This window comes from Mustelus asterias, chromosome 4 (assembly GCF_964213995.1).
Source record: "Mustelus asterias chromosome 4, sMusAst1.hap1.1, whole genome shotgun sequence".
In the NCBI taxonomy this organism is placed as follows: domain Eukaryota; kingdom Metazoa; phylum Chordata; class Chondrichthyes; order Carcharhiniformes; family Triakidae; genus Mustelus; species Mustelus asterias.
Genome location: NC_135804.1, coordinates 138,795,981 through 138,821,112, shown reverse-complemented (window position 1 = coordinate 138,821,112; position 25,132 = coordinate 138,795,981). Strand labels below are relative to the sequence as shown.

Sequence of the window (25,132 nt, the reverse complement as noted above, 5' to 3'; positions counted from 1 at the left end):
TCGATGCTTACCGTCATGCCCCCAGAACAAACTAGGACGACTGGGACAAACCCAAACACATTGGGGGTGAAGCCCCAACTCAGTTCCCGGGTCACGAGACTCTTCCAGAAGATCACCCCTTAAAGGGGCCAGATACCAAAGGAATGAAACTGGATGGACCACCCGGCATCAACCTGGGCACCGGAAACAACAACCGACAAACCCAGCCCTGTCAACCCTGCAAAGTTCTCCTTACTAACATCTGGGGGCTTGTGTCAAAATTGGGAGAGCTGTCTCACACACTAGTCATCAATAGCCTGACATAATCATACTCCTGGAATTGTACATTACAGATAATGTCCCAGATATCACCATCACCACCCCTGGGTATGTCCCGTCCCACTGACTGGACAAGATGCAGCAGAGGTGGCAGCAGACTGATATAAAGTTTGGAGGGAGTTTCCCTGGGGGTTCTCATCATGAACTCCCTATTCACATGAAGTCTCATGCCATCAGGTGAAACATTAGCCAGGAAACATCCTTTTGGTCACCACTTACCACCTCCCCTGGCTTATTCAGTGACACTTGCCCACGGATGCTCAGTTTGGGTTCCGCCAGGGCCACTCAGCTCCTGACCTCATCACAGCCTTGATTCAAATATTGACAAAAGAACTGAACTCCAGAGGTGTGGTGAGAGTGACTGACCTTGACATCAAGGCAGCATTTGATCAAGTGTGGCATCAAGCAGCCCGAGCAAAACTGGAGTCAATGGGGATCGGGGGAAAGCCCCCTGCTGGTTGGAGTCATACCTGGCACAGAGGAAGATGGTTATGGTTGTTGGAAGTCAATCATTTCAGTCCCCACACATCATTGCAGGAATTCCTCAGGATAGTGTCCGAGGCCCAAACATCTTCACTGCTTCATCAATGACCTTCCCTCCGTCATAAGGTCAGAATTGTGGATGTTTGTCGATGATTGCATAATTTCCAGCATCATTTTCACAACTCCTCAGAGACTGAAACAGCGCATAACCATATACAGCAAGACTTGGAAAATATTCCAACCTGGGCTAACAAGTGGCAAGTAACATTCATGCCACAGAAGTGTCAGGCAATGACCATTCCAACATGAGAGAATCTAGTCATTTCCCCTTGACATTTAGTGGCATTATCATCACTAAATCCCTCACACATCCTGGGGATACCATTAACCAGAAAGTGAACCGGAACAGCCATATAAACAATGTGACTACAAGAGCAGATAAGAGGTTAGGAATTTAGCAGGGAGTAACTCACCTCCTCATTCCCCAACACCTGTCCATTATCTACAAGGCTAAATACAGCTCCAACAGTCAAGAAACAGCCCGTTTAACAGGCACCCTATCCACCACCTAAAACATTGGACTCCCTCCACCACCGATGAAGAGTAGCAACTATGTGTACCATCTACTAGATGCACCGTGGGAACTCTCCAAGGTTCCTTTGACAGCACCTTCCAAACTCATGACTTCTATCATCTTGAAGACAAAGGCAAAGCTGTATTGGAGCCCCAGCCCCTGCAAATTCCTCTTCAAGCCACACACCATCCTGACTTGGAAATATTTCTGCCATTGCATCAAAATGCTGGAATTCCCTTCCTAACAGCACTGTGGTTGTACCTACAACATATGGACTGCAGCGGTTCAAGAACATGGCTTGCCATCACCTCCTCAAAGGAAATTAAAGATGACTAATAAATGCTGGGCTGGACAGCGTTGGCCACATTCCATGAATGAATAAAAAATAATTACAATCTATGGGATCTTGCTGGGTGACAATTGGATGCTGTGCTGACCCATTTGCAAATATCTCCAGCGAACCGTAACACTGCAACGTCAAGGTCATAAAATCACAGAATCATACAGTGCAGAAGAGGCCTATCGGCCCATTGAGTCCACACCAACATGTGGGAAACACCTGAACTCCCACCTAATCCCATCGATCAGCATTTGGCCCGTAGCCCTGAATGTTATGATGTGCCAAGTGCTCATCCAGATACTTTTTAAAGGATGTGTGGAAACCCGCCTCTACCACCCTCCCAGGCAGCGCATTCCAGTCCGTCACCACCCTCTAGAGTCATAGAGTCATAGAGGTTTACAGCATGGAAACAGGCCCTTCGGCCCAACATGTCCAAGCCACCCTTCTTTTTCAAAACCCCTGAACTAATCCCAATTGTCCGCATTTGGCCCATATCCGTCCAAACCCATCGTACCCATGGAACTATCTAAATACTTTTTAAAAGATAAAATTGTACCCGCCTCTACTAGTACCTCTGGCAGCTTGTTCCAGACACTCACCACCCTCTGTGTGAAAAAATTGCCACTCTGGACACTTTTGTTTCTCTCCCCTCTCAACTTAAACCTATGCCCTCTAGTTTTAGACTCCCCTACGTTTGGGAAAAGATACTGACTATCTACCTTGTCTATGCCCCTCATTATTTTATAGACCTCTATAAGGTCACCCCTCAGCCTCCTACGCTCCAGAGAAAAAAGTCCCAGTCTATTCAGCCTCTCCTTATTACTCAATCCATCAAGTCCCGGTAGCATCCTCGTAAATCTTTTCTGCACTCTTTCTAGTTTAATAATATCCTTTCTATAATTAGGGTGACCAGAATTGCACACAGTATTCCAAGTGTGGCCTTACCAATGTCTTGTACAACTTTAACAAGATGTCCCAACTCCTGTATTCAATGTTCTGACCGATGAAACCAAGCATAGAAACATAGAAACCCTACAGTACAGAAAGAGGCCATTCGGCCCATCGAGTCTGCACCAACCACAATCCCACCCGGCCCTACCCCCATATCCTTACATATTTACCTCCTAATCCCTCTATCCTACGCATTACAGGACACTAAGGGCAATTTTTAGCACAGCCAATCAACCTAACCCGCACATTTTTGGACTGTGGGAGGAAACTGGAGCATCCGGAGGAAACCCACGCAAACACGAGGAGAATGTGCAAACTCCACACAGACAGTGACCCATGCTGGGAATCAAACCCAGGTCCCTGGAGCTGTGAAGCAGCAGTGCTAACCACTGTGCTACCGTGCCGCCCCAAAGCATGCCGAATGCCTTCTTCACCACTCTGTCCACCTGTGACTCCACTTTCAAGGAGCTATGAACATGTACCCCTGGATCTCTTTGTTCTGTAACTCTCCCCAACACCCTACCATTAACTGAGTGAGTCCTGCCCTGGTTCAATCTACCAAAATGCATCACCTCGCATTTGTCTAAATTAAACTCCATCTGCCATTCGTCAGCCCACTGGCCCAGTTGATCAAGATCCCGTTGCAATTGGAGATAACTTTCTTCACTGTCCACTATGCCATCAATCTTGGTGTTATCTGCAAACTTACTAACCATGCCCCCTATATTCTCATCCAAATCATTAATATAAATGACAAATAACAGTGGACCCAGCACTGAATCCTGAGGCACACCGCTGGTCACAGGCCTCCAGTTTGAAAAACAACTCACTACAACCACCCTCTGGCTTCTGTCAAGAACAGTAAGAAGTTTGACAACACCAGGTTAAAGTCCAACAGGTTTATTTGGTAGCAAAAGCCACACAAGCTTTCGGAGCCTTAAGCCCCTTCTTCAGGTGAGTGGAAATTCTGTTCACAAACAGGGCATATAAAGACACAAACTCAATTTACATGAATAATGGTTGGAATGCGAATACTTACAGCTAATCAAGTCTTTAAGATACAAACAATGTGAGTGGAGAGAGCATCAAGACAGGCTAAAGAGATGTGTATTGTCTCCAGACAGGACAGTCAGTGAGACTCTGCAGGTCCAGGCAAGCTGTGGGGATTACAGATAGTGTGACATGAACCCAATATCCCAATATCCCGAGGCATGGTACATTGGGGAAACCGTGCAGACGCTGCGACAACGGATGAATGAACACCGCTCGACAATCACCAGCAAGACTGTTCTCTTCCTGTTGGGGAGCACTTCAGCGGTCACGGGCATTCGGCCTCTGATATTCGGGTAAACGTTCTCCAAGGCGGCCTTCACGACACACGACGGCGCAGAGTCGCTGAGCAGAAACTGATAGCCAAGTTCCGCACACACAAGGATGGCCTCAACTGGGATATTGGGTTCATGTCACACTATCTGTAATCCCCACAGCTTGTCTGGACCTGCAGAGTCTCACTGACTGTCCTGTCTGGAGACAATACACATCTCTTTAGCCTGTCTTGATGCTCTCTCCACTCACATTGTTTGTATCTTAAAGACTTGATTAGTTGTAAGTATTCGCATTCCAACCATTATTCTGTAAATTGAGTTTGTGTCTTTATATGCCCTGTTTGTGACAGAATTCCCACTCACCTGAAGAAGGGGCTTAAGGCTCCGAAAGCTTGTGTGGCTTTTGCTACCAAATAAACCTGTTGGACTTTAACCTGGTGTTGCCAAACTTCTTACTATGTTTACCCAAGTCCAACGCCGGCATCTCCACATTCTGTCAAGAAGCCAATTTTGTATCCATTTAGATACCTCACACTGGATCCCGTGGGATTTAACTTTATGCAACAACCTACCATGCGGTACCTTGTCAAAGGCCTTGCTAAAGTCCATGTAGACAACATCAACTGCACTGCCTTCATCTACCTTCTTGGTTACCCCTTCAAAAAACCCAATTAAATTCGTGAGACATGATTTTCCACTCACAAAGCCATGCTGACTGTCCCTAATCAGTCCTTGCATCTCTAAATGCCTGTAGATCCTGTCTCTCAAAATACCTTCCAACAATTTACCCACCACAGATGTGAGGCTAACTGGCCTGTAGTTCCCAGGCTTTTTCCTGCAGCCCTTTTTAAACAAAGGCACAACATTTGCCACTCTCCAATCTTCAGGCACCTCACCCATGACTATCGATGATTCAAATATCTCGGCTAGGGGACCCGCAATTTCCTCCCTAGCTTCCCACACTCTAGGTGAAAGAGTTTTCCTCATACCCCCCCCCCCCCCCATATCTCCTGCCCCTCAACTTGAACCTATGTTCTGTAGTGACTGACCCTTCAACTCAGGGGAACAACAGCTCCATATCTACACTATCCATGTCTCTCATAATCTTGTACGCAAGAAAACTTAGCAAAGGTCTCTGTGAAGAATTACTGCAGCTATCAATTAGATCATCGAATAGATCACAGAATCCCTACAGTGCAGAAGGAGGCCATTCGGCCCATTGAGCTTGCACCGATTCTCTAACAGAGCATCCCTCCCAGCCACTATCCTTGTAATTCCCATTGTGTGAAGCACTCAAATTCACTGTAAGTCGGAAGATCAACTTTCCCTGATTTAAAGCCATAATTCCTACAGTAACGTCAGTTCAGTGGTAGAAGATTTATTGCATTGTTGCAGATGCCATCATTTGAATGAGACATTAAACAGAGAATCTGACTGCACTGTTATATGGATCTAAATAATCTCTTGGCACCATTGGAAACGAGAAAAGGGTTTATCATTAGTCATTCTTTACATCCCCGCTTGCGGAATCTTCCTGTGCTCCAATTTGCTGCTGTCTCTTCCAACACTAAGTGAGCCAGGGAATTAAGTTTAAGTTTATTTATTAGTGTCACAAGTAGGCTTACATTAACACCACAATGAAGTTACTGTGAAAATCCCCTAGTCACCACACTCCGGCGCTTGTTTGGGTTACACTGAGGGAGAATTTAGCATGGCCAATGCACTTAACCAGCACGTCTTTCGGACTGTGGGAGGAAACCGGAGGACCCGGTGGAAGCCCTCGCAGACATGGGGAGAACGTGCAGACTCCGCACAGACAGTGTGACCCAAGCCGGGAATCAAACCTGAGTCCCTGGCGCTGTGAGGCAGCAGTGCTAACCACTGTGTCACTGTGCTGCCCATAAATCTAATGAGGACCATGAAACCATTGTCGCTTGTAAAAACCCATCTGGTTCACTAATGTCCTTTAGGGAAGGAAATCTGTCGTCCTTACCCGGTCTGGCCTACATGTGACCCCAGATCCACAGCAATGTGGTTGACTCTCAAATGCCCTCTAAAATGGAGGGCAGTTAGGGATGGGCAAGAAATACTGGCCCAGCCAGTGATGCGAACATACTATAAAATGAATTTTAAAAAATTGGCTGTGAAATACATTCTAGGAATGTGACAGGCACTACATAAATTCATGTCTTCCGTTACAAATTTTCTTTACAGATTTAAATTTAGCAGACGAACTCAATAATAATTAGTTCCCAATTCAGAATGCATCATTAAAGTCTCTGGATTGGAGGAGGAATAAAGTGGGTGTACTCTTTCCGCTGGTCATTACGGGAAGGTTTGTACAAGGAATGGAAAATGCCTTCTCTGCAGGTCACAATTAAATCACTTACTGGAACTAACAACAACAATGTGGTCACTTGTTAACAAGGCATAGTTGAACATCATACAAATACGGTACACAATTGCCATGACAGCTTCATCAGTAGCTTTTCAAAGCTCCTTGCAAGTCAGGTGTTGCACAAGCGACAAATAATTATCACAGTAACCTTGGGGCGGAATTGTAGGATTGAAATTGAGTAACGTTTAAATGTATCCTGTGACACATCAGCGTTTGAAAGTAGAATTCATTTCAGCTGCTGGTCCCAACAACAAGGTAAAGAAGCAGACTCAATGGATTGTTACTGTAGTGATGGAGTTGCTTTGGCAACCCACCAAAAAACTCACTGTAACAAATACAAAATCATGTTGGTAATTCTGGACTGAAAATGTAAGGAAAATGGGCACTCTGAACAACTGAACGTAACATTTCAAAGTGAAATCCAAACACTTCTTTGTGACAGTTATAAAAGTTAAATGCTGCAGTTGCTGGAAATCTGAAATGAAATAGAAAATTCTGGACATACTCGACAGATCAGGCAGCATCTGTGGAGAGAGAAGCAGAGTTTGTGTGTCACGTTGACGACAAAGTTAACATTTCAGGTTAAGCATTTTCATCAGAACTTTTTCTCTGCTGAAACCTGAGCGGGCAGCTCCACTGGCACTGTCTCTGATCTCTGCTGAAACCTGAGCGGGCAGCTCCACTGGCACTGTGTCTGATCTCTGCTGTCCATTTTACAGTGTTTATTTACACAAGGTTAAGTGGTTTGTAATTTCTGTTATTGATGCTTTAAAGGGTCTGGATGATTCACACTTCTAGTGAAATTGCTTTTTGTTAAAACATAGAATCATAGTATCCCTGCAGTGCAGAAAGAGTCCATTCGGCCCATCGAATCCGCACCAACTCTCTCTAACAGCATCCCACCCAGGCCCACCCCCTCATCCCGGGAACCTCACACATCCACCCCAGCCAATCCACCTAACCTACATATCTTTGGACACGGAGTGGCAATTTACTGTGGCCAATCTATTCACTGCATTGTGGAAATTATTGAACAAGTGACTTATTAAAAACAAATCCCACTGTCACTACAGGGATCATTAGTTGTAAATAGTGTATATTGGGTCAATGGCTATGGAAGCTTGGCACAGGGTGGAGTTGTAGACAGTGCGGAGGGAAGTGGCAGGTTACAGAGGGACATAGATAAGCTGCAGAGCTGGGCTGAGCGGTGGCAAATGGAGTTTAATGCGGAAAAGTGTGAGGTGATTCACTTTGGAAGGAGTAACAGGAATACAGAGTACTGGGCTAACGGTAAGATACTTGGTAGTGTGGATGAACAGAGGGATCTGGGTGTCCATGTGCATAGATCCCTGAAAGTTGGCACCCAGGTTGATAGGGTTGTTAAGAAGGCGTACGGTGTGTTAGCTTTTATTGGTAGAGGGATTGGGTTTCGGAGCCAGGAGGTCATGCTGCAACTGTACAAAACTCTGGTGCGGCCGCATTTGGAGTATTGTGTGCAGTTCTGGTCGCCGTATTATGGGAAAGATGTGGAAGTGTTGGAAAGGGTGCAGAGGAGATTTACCAGAATGTTGCCTGGTATGGTGGGAAAATCGTATGAGGAAAGGCTGAGGGGCTTGAGGTTGTTTTCGTTAGAGAGAAGAAGGTTAAGAGGTGACTTAATAGAGGCATACAAGATGATCAGAGGATTAGATAGGATGGATAGTGAGAGCCTTTTTCCTCGGATGGTGTTGGCTAGCACGAGGGGACATAGCTTTAAATTGAGGGGTGAGAGATATAGGACAGATGTTAGAGGTAGGTTCTTTACTCAGAGAGTAGTAAGGGCGTGGAATGCCCTGCCTGCAGCAGTAGTGGACTCGTCAACATTAAGAGCATTCAAATGGTTACTGGATAAACATATGGATGGTATTGGAATAGTGTAGATTAGAGGGGCTTTAAATTGGTTCCACTGGTCGGCGCAACATCGAGGGCCGAAGGGCCTGTACTGCGCAGTAATGTTCTATGTCCTAGGGGGTATGAGGGCCCATGGGGGTGGGTGGAGTGTCATAGCTTGGCATAGAGGTCAAGAGGGTCCATGGGGGGGATTGTGTGGGGCCTCAACTTGACACCAGTGCTATGATGACCACCTTTGGAAGTTACCTTTTAAAATGCAGACTAGAGTTTACAGCTCCTCTCTGAGGGACCTTGAACCATGATTCTTTCTAAACCTGGTCTGACTCCGTAAGAATTGCAGAGGAATGGGACATGCCAATTTCCAAACGGACCCAGCAGGTCAGGAGTGCTGGTGTGGGCTTAGACAATTACCAGCCCGCATTCTTTAAAGGTACTCCCAAAAATCAAACAGCCTGGGAATGGAGTTGGGAATTGTAATAACTTCACGGAGGCAAAAGTCCCGTCACCAAGTTACTTTATTTACACTATACATCTGTACACAGCCAGCTCTCCAATTGCTCCCTGCTGAATGCAGGCCGGGAGTCTGACACACCTGCTTTAAATAGGGAGCATGAGGCTCCCTGATTTAACCATCAATTAGGACTCATCAGGTAGCTTTTTCGGGTACCAACGTAATAAACGAACTCAAATTAACTTAGGGACAAAGTAAAAGGGGCGGCTCCCCAAAAGGAAGGGGGAACAGCCCGAACCAAAAACAAAGTCGAAAGGAAACTTAAAACATCAAACCAAAAGGTGATTATCAGGGTCGATAATGCACCCCAGCTCCTGCGGTGCCCAACGGTCGTGGAAAGCGTCAACTGCGCCCGTGGGCACCGCATGCTCCCTCTCCAGAGACACCTGGCCACGAATGTAACCGCGGTAGAGGGGCAGACAGTCAGGATGGACGACCCCTTCGATCGCCTGCTACCTGGACCTATTAATGGCGCGCCTCACCAGGCCCAGGAGCAGGTTCACGAGGAGGTCGCCATCCCGACCGGCCCCTCTCTGCACTAGGTGCCCATAGATCAGGAGCGTGGGGCTGAAGTGCAAACAAAACATCAGTAAAAGGGTTTTGAGAAAAACAAAAAGGGAGTGCAACCTAAGACATGAAATGTCGACGTGGTCCACGGACTCCACAAGACCATAGAAGAGGCAAGCATGCGAGCCCATGAACCGAAAGAACCTATGGTTGTACGGAACTGCTGCGTGCAGCACCCTCCACCCCAGGTCCCCAAGATAATTGGGGGAAGGACTCATCAGGTAGTTCATACTCTAGCAAGCCAACCTCATTAGCCTGGCTGAAGTCATCACAGGAATCCAGGAAAAAGATCCATCCATCATTTCCAAAAAGCTCTCGACTCATCCCAACTCGGTGCAAATTTAACTCTTGCTTCCTGATTCCAACCCCCTACCAAGTTCAAGAGAACTAATAACCAAGCCTCATTCACTTAGTTCCTTTGAAGTTAGCTTCGGGCATAATCCAACAACCATAATCCATCCCCATGGGTGGGAATGTTTTATGGGCCCTGTGAGAAAAGGTAATGGCTCTTCTATAGTATAACTCTTCAACATCATTTGGTGGCAGCATCAAAGCTTGATCCATTCACATATCAATCTCCTCTGAGCCATGTTATTTGATTTTTGATTTGATTTGATTTATTATTGTCACATGTATTAGTATACAGTGAAAAGTATTGTTTCTCGCGCTATACAGACAAAACATGCCATTCATAGAGAAGGAAACGAGAGAGTGCAGAATACAGTGTAACAGTCATAGCTAGGGTGTAGAGAAAAATCAACTTAATGCAAGGTAAGTCCATTCAAAAGTCTGATGGCAGCAGGGAAGATGTCCTTGAGTCGGTTGGTACGTGACCTTAGACTTTTGTATCTTTTTCCCGACAGAAGAAGGTGGAAGAGAGAATGTCTGGTGTATGGAGCCCTTAATTATACTGGCTGCTTTGCTGAGGTAGTGGGAAGAGTAGACAGTGTCAATGGATGGGAGGCTGGTTTGCGTGATGGATTGGGCTACATTCACAACCTTTTGTCATTTCTTGAGGTCTTGGGCAGAGCTGGAGCCTTACCAAGCTGTGTTACTACCAGAAAGAATGCTTTCTATGGTGTATCTGTAAAAGTTGGAGAGAGTCGTAGCTGACATGCCAAATTTCCTTAGTCTTCTGAGAAAGTAGAGGCGTTGGTGGGCTTTCTTAACGGTAGTGTCAGTATGGGGGGACCAGGACAGGTTGTTGGTAATCTGGACACCTAAAAACTTGAAGCTTTCAACCATTTCTACTTTGTTCCCATTGATATAGACAAAGGCATGTGCTCCACTACACTTCCTGAAGTCGATGACAATCTCCTTCGTTTTGTTGACATTGAGGGAGAGATTATTGTCGTCGCACCAGTTCACCAGATTCTCTATGTCATTCCTGTACTCTGTCTCGTCATTGTTTGAGATGCAATCCACTATGGTGGTGTCGTCAGCAAACTTAAATATTGAGTTGGAGGGAAATTTGGTCACACAGTCTTAGGTGTATAAGGAGTATAGTTGGGGGCTGAGAACACAACCTTGTGGGGCACCAGTGTTGAGGATAATCGTGTAGGAGGTGTTGTTGCCTATCCTAACTGATTGTGGTCTGTGGGTTAGGAAGGTCAAGATCCAGTCACAGAGGGAGGTACCGAGGCCAAGGCCATAGACTTTGGAGATGAGTTTTGTGGGAATAATGGTGTTGAAGGCTGAGCTGCAGTCAATAACGAGGAGTCTGACATAGGTGTCTTTGTTATCTAGGTTATCCAGGTTTAGTGCAGGGCCAGGGAGATTGTGTCTGCTGTGGAGCTGTTGCAGCGGCAGGCGAACTGTAGTGGATCCAGGCTGTCTGGGAGGCTGGAATTGATTCGTGCCATGATCAGCCTTTCGAAGCACTTCATAATGATGGATGTTAGAGCCACCGGATGATGTTAGGAATCAAGCAAGAAATGACTGGTATTTCTTTAGCCTCTATGACAATCTCAGGATGTCCCAAAGCAATTCTTAACCATTGAATTATATTTTAAATGCACGTTGTGACATAAGGAACATGGTAGTCATTTTGTACACACAAGGCCCCAAACAACAATGAGTTAAACGAACAGAAGTGATGATGATGATTGAGGGCTGTATGTTGTCCAAAGCACCAGAAGAATGTTTCAACCTGATCATGGATAAGGATAGATCTGGTCCTCGGGTTGAAGTTCTGAACTGGAAAAAGGCCAAATTTGATGAAATGAGAAGGGATCCGGGAAGTGTGGATTGGCACAGGCCAATCTGGTAAGGATGTAAATGGAAAGTGGGAGGCCTTCAAAGGAGAAATTTTGAGAGTGCAGAGTTTGTATGTTTCTGTCAGGATTAAAGGCAAAGTAAATAGGAATAAGGAACCTTGGTTCTCGAGGGAGATTGTAACACTGATTAAGAGGAAGAGAGAGTTGTATGAAATGTACAGGCAGCAAGGAACAGGTCAGATGCTCGAGGAGTATAAAAAGTGCAAGAAGCTACTTAAGAGGGAAATTAGGAGGGCTAAAAGAAGACATGAGGTTGCTTTGGCAGACAGAGTGAAGGAAAATCCAAAGAGCTTCTATAGGTATGTTAGGAGCAAAAGGATAGTGAGGGATAAAATTTGTCCTCTTGAAGACCAGAGTGGTAGACTGTGTATGGAACCAAAAGAGATGGGGAAGATACTAAATGGTTTTTTTGCATCCGTATTTACTGAAGAAATGGGCATGGAGTCTACGGAAATAGGGCAAACAGGTAGGGAGGTCATGGAACCTTTACAGATTAAAGGGGAGGAGGTGCTCGCTGTCTTGAGGCAAATCAGAGTGGATAAATCCCCAGGACCAGACAGGGTATTCCCACGGACCTTGAGGGAAGCTAGTGTTGAACTTGCAGGGGCCCTGGCAGACATATTTAAAATGTCAGTATTCACGGTGGAGGTGCCGGATAATTGGAGGGTGGCTCATGTTTTTCCATTGTTTAAAAAAGGTTCCAAAAGAAATCCGGGAAATTATAGGCCAGTAAGTTTGACGTCGGTGGTGGGCAAGTTATTGGAAGGTGTGATAAGGGATAGGATCTACAAATATTTGGATAGACAGGGACTTATTAGGGAGAGTCAACATGGCTTTGTGCGTGGTAGGTCATGTTTGACCAATCTATTAGAGTTTTTCGAGGAGGTTACCAGGAAAGTAGATGAAGTGGATGTTGTCTAGCTGGATTTCAGCAAGGCCTTTGACAAGGTCCCTCATGGGAGGTTAGTTAGGAAGGTTCAGTCGCTGGGTGTACATGGGGAGGTAGTAAATTGGATTAGACACTGGCTCAATGGAAGAAGCCAGAGAGTGGTTGTGGAGGATTGCTTCTCTGAGTGGAGGCCTGTGACTAGTGGTGTGCCGCAGGGATCGGTGTTGGGTCCATTGTTGTTTGTCATCTATATCAATGATCTGGATGATAATGTGGTAAATTGGATCAGCAAGTTTGCTGATGATACAAAGATTGGAGGTGTAGTGGACAGTGAGGAAGGTTTTCAAAGCTTGCAGAGGGATTTGGACCAACTAGAAAAATGGGCTGAAAAATGGCAAATGGAATTTAACGCAGACAAGTGTGAGATATTGCACTTTGGAAGGACAAACCAAAGAAGAACGTACAGGGTAAATGGTAGGACTCTGAAGAGTGCAGTTGAACAGAGGGACCTGGGAATACAGGTACAGAATTCCCTAAAAGTGACGTCACAGGTGGATAGGGTCGTAAAGAGTGCCTTTGGTACATTGGCCTTTATAAATCGGAGTATCGAGTATAAAAGTTGGAATGTTATGGTAAGGTTATATAAGGCATTGGTGAGGCCGAATTTGGAGTATTGTGTACAGTTTTGGTCACCTCGTTACAGGAAGGATGTAAATAAGGTTGAAAGAGTGCAGAGAAGGTTCACAAGGATGTTGCCGGGACTTGAGAAGCTGAGTTACAGAGAGAGATTGAATAGGTTGGGACTTTATTCCCTGGAGCGTAGAAGATTGAGGGGAGATTTGATAGAGGTGTATAAGATTTTGATGGGTATAGATAGAGTGAATGCAAGCAGGCTTTTTCTGCTGAGGCTAGGGGAGAAAAAAACCAGAGGGCATGGGTCAAGGGTGAAAGGAGAAAAGTTTAAAGGGAATAGTAGGGGGGGCTTCTTCACGCAGAGAGTGGTGGGAGTGTGGAATGAGCTGCCAGATAAAGTGGTAAATGCGGGGTCATTTTTAACATTTAAGAAAAACTTGGATGGGTTCATGGATGAGAGGGGTGTGGAGGGATATGGTCTAAGTGCAGGTCAGTGGGACTAGGCAAAAAATGGTTCGGCACAGACAAGAAGGGCCAAAAGGCCTGTTTCTGAGCTGTAATTTTCTATGGTTCTATGGTTCTAATGCCCTTGCTTCACGCTTGAGTTTTGATTGGCCAGTAAGGGTGATGCACTAACAATCAAATTCAGATGGACAAGTGTGCTCCCCTTTCAAAAGGGCACAAACAATGAGCTCTAAACAGTGTGTCAGCAAGTGGCCATGTTGACCTTGTGCAGTTCAGCTTTCTTAATTCCTTATATATTTTTAAATGAGTGGCACAGTGGTTAGCACTGCTGCCTCACAGTGCCAGGGACCCGTGTTCAATTCCCGGCTTTCGTCACTGTCTGTGTGGAGTCTGCACGTTCTCCTCGTGTCTACGTGGGTTTCCTCTGGGTGCTCCGGTTTCCTCCCACAGTCCAAAGATGTGCAGATTAGGTGGATTGGCTGTGCTAAATTACCCCCTAGTTTCCCAAGCGGTGTAGGTTAGGGGGATTAATGGGGTACATATGTGGGGTTATGGGGATAGGACAGGGGGTTGGGCCTGGGTAAGATACTTGTCGGGGAGCCGGCACAAGCTTGATGGGCCGAGTGGCCTCCTTCTGCATTTTAGGGATTCTATGATTCTATGAAACTCTATTCCACTGCACTGTTACTTCCCAGTCGTACCAATTTATTTCTTTACTTGCATTATTGACTATTTCTTTCCCATGCCACCTCCCCTAGCCTTGGCACAGAGTCCTTTCACCCAGAGTTAGCGAAGACATTGTTTCCTTGAATTTCCAAGTCCTTTCAATTATTAACAGTTGTTTTCAAATGAAGAAGATCGATTTCACAACCTTGACAAGCAGTGATGGCTGAAGGGATTTGTTTTTCCTTAAGTGTGATTATTATAAAGGAAGTGTTTTTTGCTTGAATGGGGATTCATTCCTAATTACACCATTTGACGTCAGATCAGCATTAAATCTTTACAAACTTTCACAAACGCTGCAGAATATTTCCGTCTCTCTAGCCACAGAATTCCTCTTGCACAGCGGCATGGTGGCACAGTGGTTAGCACTGCTGCCTCACAGCGCTAGGGACCTGGGTTCTATTCCTGGCTTGGGTCACTGTCTGTGTGTTGCACGTTGTCCAGGTGTCTGCTTGGGTTTCCTCCGGGTGCTCTTGTTTCTTTCCACAGTCCAAAAGATGTGCTGGTTAGGTGGATTGGCCATGTTAAATTGCCCCTTGGTGTCAGGAGGACTAGCTATGGTAAATGCATGAGGTTATGGGGATAGGGCCTGGGTGAGATTGTGGTCGGTGTAGACTCGATGGGTCGAATGGCCTCCTTCTGCACTATGGGATTCTAGATTCTTGATTCACACTGGCAGACAGCATGTGTTCCCATTTCATAGACACCCTGGCACAGACACCGCTCCAGAAGCGAGCTAGATAGTTAGGCTGGACAGATACTCAACCACATGCAGTGGGGTCCTGTCAGTGACTACCTCCCTGCTCTTCTTCATGAGAGTTTCTTGTGGGACATCAGCTTAACATCTCATCTGAAAGGAAGCAGCTCCACTAGTGTGGTGTTCCCTCTTTGGTGTCTCAGTCTGGGCATTGTGGTCTAGTCCTTCGAGTGAGGCTTAATGCCACAATCTTCTGACCCAGTGGTCAGACTTTTCCTACTGAGCCACATCAGATAGCTAGGCTCACCTCTAACCTTAGAGAAATTGATTTAATTACAATCAACGCATTTAATATTAATCAAGGAATCATAGAACCATGGAATCCCTACAGTGCCAGAGGAGGCCATCCGGCCCATCGAGTCTGCACTGACTCTCCGAAAGAGCATTGTGCCCAGCCACCACCCCCCTCCCTGCCCTATCCCTGTAACCCCATGCATTTACCAAGGCCAATTCACCTAACTTCCACATGCTTGAACACTAAAGGGCAATTTAGCATGTCCAATCCACCTAAGCAGCGCATCTTTGGAATGTGCGAGGAAACCGGAGCACCCGAAGGAAACCCACGTAGACACGGGGAGAATGTGCAAACTCCACACAGACAGTGACCCGAGGCTGGAATCGAACCCTGTATTGCTTTCCATTAGTGATCTAGATGGTTTCAGATTTGAAAAAAATGGAGCTTAACCTAGCTTGCAAATAAAAAAGGTTGCTATTCGTACTTGACTTTCCTCTGTGATATTGCCATAGCAACAGAAACAAACTTGATGTCTATATTCTGTGCCAATCTTTTTACACCATGAGAGATTGAAGAAAAGAATGGAGATCTGCAAAGGGAAAGGTACTGTGAATGAACAAGAAATCGCTTTCGGTGTTCTTTGATACAACATAGTTGGTGATTTCAGAGTGTCAGCACTAGGGGCAACTGTGAGGCTCTTGGGTGGGGTCTCATGAGAGGATGGTGGATTATCTTTGCCAAGTTATGCAAGAACTGGCACCACATGGATTGGGAGATCACCCATTGCATGTGGCCCTTAAATGTACTGCTACTCTGAACTTCTATACCAGCGGCTCATTCCAGGGCAGCACGGGTGACCTGTGTGGCATATCCCAGTTAGCACGCACAAGTGCATAAGGGAGGTCACTATTCACTGGGGATGTGCTATTCACTGAGGCCCACAAAACATTAACTTTGACTGGGACCAGGTAAGCCAGCGTGTCAAGGCCATGGGATTTGCCTGCTTAGCAGGCCTGCTTCAGGTGCAGGGTGTCATCGACTGCACCCATTTGGCTAAGTGGTCTCCATAGCGGCATGCAGCACCAGTCATGAACCGCAAGGGATATCACTCCCTCAACGTCCAGATCATCTGTGCCCACATGATGGGTATCAGGCAGATGTGTGCCTGTTTCCCTCGGGCCGTCCATGAAAGTCAGATCTTGGGGTGCTCACAGATCCCAGCCATTTGTGAGGGGGAGCAATGACTGGACGATGCCGCCTTGGGGACAGGAGGTGCCCCCTCAGGAGCTGGTTGATGACCCCAGTGCAGAGGCCACAAACCCCTCCTGAAGCTCGCTTTAATAAGGCTGATCATGCACATGCTAGTCGAGTAGGTGATTGGACTGCTCAGAATGCGGATCCAGTGCCGGAACTGGTCGGGGGTGCCCTCCAGTACAGCCCCCAGAGTGTGTCACACATCGTACTGGTCTGCTGCGCTCTGCAGGTGTACCCCCAGGATCCACAGCTGAGGTTGACGAGGCCTGCTGCTTTCCACGCCCTGTTGCCTGAGATCACCTTGGCACGCATCCCCTGGAGGGCCGGGACCGTGAGGGTCTGGGTCTACATTTGGGCTGCATGGGTGTAGTTGTGCTGTCCTTCTTGATGTGCGGGGGTGGAGGTGTGTCGCTCACAGGGAGGGTGTGTCAGATGGGCTGGGCACCCCCAAAGCCCGCTAGGTAGAGGGCTCCGGGCTGTGTTCCTGCCAATCCTCTTCCCTTTGGGTGCCCTGGGTCCCTGGGTTCCTCCATGGGACAGAGAGGCAGCTGGAGGGAGAACCAGAAGCCCTGTCGACCTCTGGTGCTGATGCATGTGGATTCCCACCAGTGCCTGCACCATGCATTCGAAGCCCTCAACCATGGGGCTCATGCGCTCAGCCATGGAGGTCATGAGCTGAGCCAAGATGCAGATAACTCCTGCCATGGAATGCATGGCCTGCGCCAACGTCTCCACTGTGGACACCAACCTTGCAGTGTTGGCCTCGTTGCATTGGACTTTGGGTACAGAAAAGATTCATCAGGATGTTGCCTGACATGGAGGGCATAAGCTATGAGGAGAGGTTGGAGAAACTTGGTTTGTTCTCACTGGAGCGACGGAGGTTGAGGGGAGACCTGATAGAAGTCTACAAGATTATGAGGGGCATGGACAGAGTGGATAGTCAGAAGCTTTTTCCCAGGGTGGAAGAGTCAATTACTAGGGGGCGTAGGTTTAAGTTGCGAGGGGCAAAGTTTAAAGGAGATTTACGAGGCAGATTTTTTACACAGAGGGTGGTGGGTGCCTGGAACTCATTGCCGGGGGAGGTAGTGGAAGCAGATACGGTAGTGACTTTTAAGGGGCGTCTTGACAAATACATGAATAGGACAGGAATAGAGGGATATGGTCCCCAGAAGGGTAGGGGGTTTTAGTTAAGTCGGGCAGCATGGTCGGTGCAGGCTTGGAGGGCCGAAGGGCCTGTTCCTGTGCTGTAATTTTCTTTGTTCTTTGTTCTTTGAGATGTGTAAGGCAAGTTTTTTACACAGAGGGTGGTGGGTGCCTGGAACTCGCTGCCGGGGGAGGTAGTGGAAGCAGATACGATAGTGACTTTTAAAGGGCGTCTTGACAAATACATAAATAGGATGGGAATAGAGAGATATGGTCCCCGGGTAAGGGTAAGGGCTTTTACTGCAGTCGGGCAGCATGGTTGGTGCAGGCTTGGAGGGCCGAAGGGCCTGCTCCTGTGCTGTAATTTTCTTTTGTTCTTTTATTGCACGAATGTCCTCGAACAGAAGATGATGTGACTCCTTCAGTCAGCTTTGCAGTCCAAGGAGGAATGATGTCATCCCTCCCTGGTGATTGCGATCCTGCCTTTGTAGTTCCAGCAGTTCTTGAATGACTGGACTCAGGTGCATATCGTTGGGTGAGCGAATCAGCGGCAAGCTGCTAGAAGCCCGGCGCGATTCATGCGGTGAAAGCGATTATTTTAGATTTCTCTCATTTTAGACAGAATGCAGACACTGACGGAGAGGAATGATAACTTACCCACATGTTAATGCAGTCAGAGAATTAAAACAAGTAACTATGATTTTAAGACATATAAGTTGATATTTCAAATGCATTTTAAAGTATTTTACCGTGATTAAACTTTTCAGTCAATGCAAGGTACCGAAGGGCATCATGGGAAAGTTGAATAGTTTAGAGCCAAAGGTATGGGAAGCCTTAGTTAGCAGAAATAATTATAGAACATAGAACATAGAAAAAAATACACCACAAACAGGCCCTTCGGCCCACAAGTTGCGCCGGTCATGTCCCTACCTATCTAGGCTTATATATAGGCTTACCTATAACCCTCAATCCTATTAAGTCCCATGTACTCATCCAGAAGTCTCTTAAAAGACCCTATCGAGTTTGCCTCCACCACCACTGACGGCAGCCGATTCCACTCACCCACCACCCTCTGAGTGAAAAACTTACTCCTGACATCTCCTCTGTACCTACTCTCCAGCACCTTAAACCTGTGTCCTCTTGTAGCAGCCATTTCAGCCCTGGGAAAAAGCCTCCGAGAATCCACCCGATCTATACCTCTCAACATCTTGTACACCTCTATCAGGTCACCTCTCATCCTTCGTCTCTCCAAGGAGAAAAGACCGAGCTCCCTCAGCCTATCCTCATAAGGCATGCCAACCAATCCAGGCAGCATCCTTGTAAATCTTCTCTGACCTTTCAATCATTTCCACATCTCTCCTATAATGAGGCGACCAGAACTGAGCACAGTACTCCAAGTGGGGTCTGACGAGGGTCTTATAAAGCTGCATCATTATCTCCCGACTCCTAAACTCAATCCCTCGATTGATGAAGGCCAGCACACCTGTGTAAAAGCATTACACTTCCCTAGATGACTGGGCTGTATACAAATGTAAAATAATGATTTAATGTGCCTGACTTAGTGCAGTTTATAATTTTGTGGAGAGATGGTGGAAGTTTAAAAAAAGTATGACCACAAATGACAAAATCATATGGACCCGGACCCCAAGGTCCTTCTGATTCTCTGCACTGCTAAGAGTCTTGCCCTTGATATTATACTCCTTCATCCCATTTGACCTGCCAAAATGGACCACTACACATTTATCTGGGTTGAAGTCCATCTGTCACTTCTCCGCCCAGTCTTGCATCCTATCTGTGTCACGCTGCAGCTTCTGACATCCCTCCAACCTATCCACAACACCACCAACCTTCGTGTCGTCGGCAAACTTACCAACCCATCCCTCCACTTCCTCATCCAGGTCATTTATGAAAATGACAAACAGCAAGGGTCCCAGCACAGATCCACTGGTGACCGACCTCCATTCAGAAAAAGACCCATCGACAACCACTCTCTGCATTCTGGAGGCAAGCCAGTTCTGAATCCACAAGGCAACAGCCCCTTGGATCCCATGCCCTCTCACTTTCCCGAGAAGTCTTGCATGGGGGACCTTATCGAACGCCTTGCTGAAGTCCATTTGGACCACATCTACTGCTTTTCCTTCGTCAATGTGTTTAGTCACATTTTCAAAGAACTGCACCAGGCTCGTAAGGCACGATTTATAAGGGAACATATTTTGCAATTTTATGAATAGTTGGTTCGCAGCCCAGATTTAGATTGGACATGACCCTGGACGCAGGAACACACGTCTACTCAACTTGGCGGTGAGCCAGTGGGAACCTCAACTTTAACCTTTATGGTAGTGTTTACCGTATCCAGGCAACGGGGAATTGGCTTTAGCCAAGAGGGGAGTAATGTCCGGTTAGTGATGGACAAATGAGAAACAATTATGCTGGAAAGTATTAAGCAATTGGCTGAAGTAACTGACAAACATTTATATAGATGTATGGATATTAAATGAAATTACTTTTAAGCTAATGAAAGGCAGAGAATCAGATTAAGAAAAAGTATAACTTCTATTTTTTATAGATAACATTAGAACTTATTCGAGCAGTCTCGGTATTCTGTATCTGAGACCATCAATATAATTTCTCCCATTGATCACTGGTTTTTAATAAAGTTTTATCTTTAGACTGTGATATTGGTTTCCTGAGTATATTTGCCACCTCGTTGGAAAACCCCGCTAACACGTGGGTAGAAATTTTTTGTGTAAACAGGGTCAGTATTTTGTGCGGTTTCCCATCGCCAGTGCTGGTGGGATTCGCACTGGCTTTCCCACCGGGACCCACACTAAGGCCAGAATGTTACCACCATTGACACCAGCGGGATTTTCCCATCCTGCTGCAGTGAACGGACATTTGGCCAGGCGCCAAATTCTCCGACCTCGCTGCGGTGGGAGCCTGGCGTGAACGGCCGGTAAGACCACGCCCTTAGGGTTTTGAGCCAACCACAATAGCCAGAGAAAAATAGCAGCTTACAGTCATTGGCAGGCGTTTAGTGTCTAACATGTAAATTCTTGTTTTAATTCATTTTTAATTAAGACTGCAACTTAGCTTGGGGTATGGTTTACCTGCATTTAATCACATCAAATTAATTTTTAATTCAATCTGTGACAATTACTTTGCAACAGCCAAAACACCTCAACTTTGACCACAAGGTATGTTCATTGCAATTATAATGGTGAGCTCATGACCGGTGGGGTTTCAGTTGCATCAGCTAACTACCCGATTGATTAAAAAGTACTTGGACAGCTTTGTCTTTTGCAAGTGTTTGCTTGCTTCCTGATTGCTGAGCACGGGGTTCGAATAAGTTCCTGGAACATCCAGCCAGATGATGACGATGATGATAATGTTTAAAGGACAGATTCTGACACTACTTTCTTCACCTCGACTGAGCTGTGAAGCTGAACAAAGATAATGACTAAATCACAGACTCCCTCTTCCCGCTGTCAGAACGATGGCTGGATCCAACCCGCTTTTGAAAGGCCACAATCTTCTGGATGCTCCGGTTTCCTCCCGCATTTTGAAAGACGTGCTGGTCAGGTGCATTGACCCGAACAGACGCCGGAGTGTGGTGACTAGGGGAATTTCACAGTAACTTCATTGCAGTGTTAATGCGAGCCTTACTTGTTACGAATAAATAAATGAACTTTAACCTGCACATCTTTTGGACTGTGGGAGGAAACCGGAGCACTCGAGGAAACCCACGCAGACACGGGGAGAACATGCAAACTCCACACAGAGAGTGACCCGAGGCCAGAATTGAACCTGGGTCCCTGGCACTGTGAGGCAGCAGTGCTAACCACTGTGCCGCTGTGCTGCCCTGAATCTTGAATAAATATTTTCTTTCTTTTTATTGCACGCTCACTTTGGGATATTTAACTATGTTTATGGCACTATATAAATGCAAATTTTTGTTGTCACTGCTCTTGCCAATTCTTTTTTAAGACCATAAGAAATAGGAACAGGAGTAGGCCATTCAGCCCCTCGAGTCTGTTCCACCATTCAATAGGATCATGACTGATCCAACATTCCTCACATCCACTTTCCTGCCTTTTACCCATAACCCTTGATTCCCTTACTGATCAAAAATGTATCTATCTCAGGCTTAAATATACACAAGGACTCTGCCCCCCACAGCTCTCTGTGGCAAAAATTTCCAAAGACTCACAACCCTCTGAGAGAAGAAATCCCTCCTCATCTCGGTCTTAAATTAATTGGCTCATCTTTGGACTGTGGGAGGAAACCGGAGCACCCGGAGGAAACCCACGCAGACACGAGGAGAATGTGCAAACTCCACACAGTGACCAAAATCAGGAATTGAATCTGGGTCCCTGGAGCTGTGAGGCAGCAGCGCTAACCACTACTGCCATCAGGGTGAATGTAAACGATGCCCCGCCACTATCTGAGGGACTGCAGGGGAGTTCTACCCAAGGGCACGGCTGGAATTTTACCAGCACGCCCGCCCTAATTCCGGGGGAGGCAAGGGTGGGGGGTGTGGGGGGGGGGTGGTGCAGCTCGGAGAACAGCATTCGGATGGCTTCGACCGGGATTGTACGAACCTCAGGCTGATGTGCTGGTAAAATTCCGCCCCATGTCTCTCTAAAAGAGGTATCACATAAGGTAAAAAGAGATGACCTGATCTTTATCACATTGCTGTTTGTGGGAGCTCATGAAAGTACCGCAGCTACCCCCCTATACCTCCAAGAGATGTGCCTTACTTACTGTCTTTCTCTGAACTGTACATAAATAGGCTGCATTGTATCCCACATTACATCTGTGACAGTTACTTCATAGGCATCTATGTGCTTTGTGGTTTCCTGAAATGACACAAGGCACTGTACAAATACAAATCATCCTTTCTTTATAGCCATTCTTTGATATGCACCAAAATCAGATCATTGACTGTGGAAGTGGCAACACAAAAGTGATAGCATCAAAGCTTGTGTTCCAACTGGATGACTGTTAAAAAGCCATTCATTGTGTGAAGAAATTTGGGACATTTCTGAGAGCTCTAATAACAGTCTACTTCAATACAACTTATTTCTTTTATAACCACAGGTTAAATCTGCTTGATTTCAATTAATGCCTGTGGCGAAACTCTATTATACAGCCACAAAAGGGTTTTAAAACAGATCTGTGGTTGAGTACAGAACACCACAGTCCTCAAAGGCTTGAAGAAGAACTCCCCCATGAAATCTGGTGACAGAATGTAATCTCTAGCTATAACACATTCTTTTTTTGATTTGTTATTTATTTGTTTGCTCTTCATCATGTGAGGGGCTCCAGCCCCCAGTTTCACAGTTAGCTACAGAGTAAATTTCTCTTCTTCTCCCAGCAGTCACCACCCTCAACAAAGACCATTCATGCATTAGTGTAAATATCATGGGTTCTTTCACAATAATGGCTATCTGAGTGGCACAGTTGATTTCTGATGAATGTACTTCTCATTCATTCTGGGGATTATGGGTGTCATTAATACTATTTATTGTTAATCCCTAGTTGCCCTTGAGAAGGTGCTGGTTAGGTGGATTGGCCACGCTAAATTCTCCCTCAGTGTACCCGAACAGGCGTCTGAATGTGGCGACTAGGGGATTTTCACAGTCACTTCATTCCAGTGTTAATGTAAGCCTAGTTTTGACCAATAAATAAACTAAACAACGCAGGGTTCTGAGAGTGAGGAGCAGAATCTTGAAGTTTATTTATTCGTCACAAGTAAGGCTTACAATCCACCTAACCAGCACATCTTTCAGATGGCGGGAGGAATCCGGAGCACCCGGAAGAAACCCACGCAGACACGGGGAGAATGTGCAAACTCCATACAGACAGTGACCCAAACCGGGAATTGAACCCAGGCCCCTGGCACTGTGAGGCAGCAGTGCTAACCACTGTGCCACCGGGCCGAACCTTCCATTGGTTCACCCTTGCGGATCTGGAGGTGAAAGGGTCAAAATGATTTTTTTGTTACCATTGGAAATTTTGCATAAGTTGTGTTAGTTGAAAGACCCCGATTAGATTCACACTCTTGCATCAGTGTCGCCTTCACCCTTTAGATATTAGCCGAGTCTGTTTGGAGCAGCAATCATTGTTTTCTGACTCTTGCCGATTGGTCAATACCGTCCATTTAAAGTGATGAATGAATTTAAATATTTGAAATGACTTCTACAATATTGTCCATTTTTTTTAATTTTCAGGTAACATCTTTGTCGTCAGCCTCTCGGTCGCTGACCTTGTTGTGGCAGTGTACCCTTACCCAGTCATCCTGTTTGCCATTTTCCAACATGGGTGGAAGCTGGGTGATATTCACTGCCAGGTTAGTGGGTTTCTGATGGGTTTAAGTGTCATCGGGTCGGTTTTCAACATCACAGCCATCGCAATCAACAGATACTGCTACATCTGCCACAGTTTCAAATACGACAAGTTCTATAGCTACAGAAACACCATCTTCTACCTGTGCCTGACCTGGGTCTTAACAGTCATCGCAATCATACCAAATTTTTTCGTGGGCTCTTTGCAGTACGATCCTCGCGTATACTCCTGCACGTTTGCCCAAACAGTGAGCTCGTACTATACAATTGCCGTGGTGGTGGTTCATTTCCTCGTCCCCATCGGCGTGGTGACCTACTGCTACCTGAGAATCTGGATCCTGGTTATCCAGGTCAAGCGACGCGTCAAACCTGACGAGCCAAAGTTAAAGCCCAGCGACTTCCGAAATTTCCTCACCATGTTTGTGGTCTTTGTGCTTTTTGCGGTTTGCTGGGGGCCACTGAACTTCATTGGTTTAGCCGTGGCCATAAACCCTCTGGCCGTAGTGCCGCAAATCCCGGAATGGCTGTTTGTCATGAGCTACTTCATGGCGTACTTCAATAGCTGCCTTAACGCAGTCATCTATGGACTCCTCAATCAGAACTTCAGAAACGAATACAAGCGAATACTAATGTCACTGTGGTCTCCAAGACTCTTCTTTGCTGACCTGTCAAAACTTGGAACAGAGGCAATGAAGAGTAAGCCTTCGCCAGCTGCGACCAATAACAACGTCGCAGAAGTGAATGTGTAAGACAGCATTTGATTGTGCTCTCTGCTTATTTTGGCCTGCCTCATCCATAATATCAAGAGGTTACCAACATGCCATACATACTCCGTTCTACTTACAACAGAACAATTCAGTTTTGTTACTATGTGCCTATAATCTCAGATGTTTCAGATTTTAATTGTATACCAGAAACCACTATAGAACTGTTCAGCTTGATGCATGATATCCTTAAACATATGCCTGTGCTTTGGGTTACCAGTGTTCTTCCCAAATGATAAACTTCCTTAGCCACTCAAAAGAAACCTCGTGAAAAAGATATACCTTTACGACA

The 25,132-nt window shown here is 46.1% G+C and overlaps 1 protein-coding gene across 1 annotated transcript in view; it reads left to right on the top strand.

Moving 5' to 3' along the window:
- Positions 1-24,825, top strand: part of LOC144493171 (melatonin receptor type 1B-like) — a 214,596-nt gene extending 189,771 nt beyond the window's left edge. The window contains exon 2 of the mRNA XM_078212067.1: positions 23,963-24,825. Coding sequence (XP_078068193.1) covers positions 23,963-24,825 — 863 coding nt within the window. The remainder of the gene's footprint in view (positions 1-23,962) is intronic.
- The last annotated feature ends 307 nt before the right edge of the window (positions 24,826-25,132 follow it).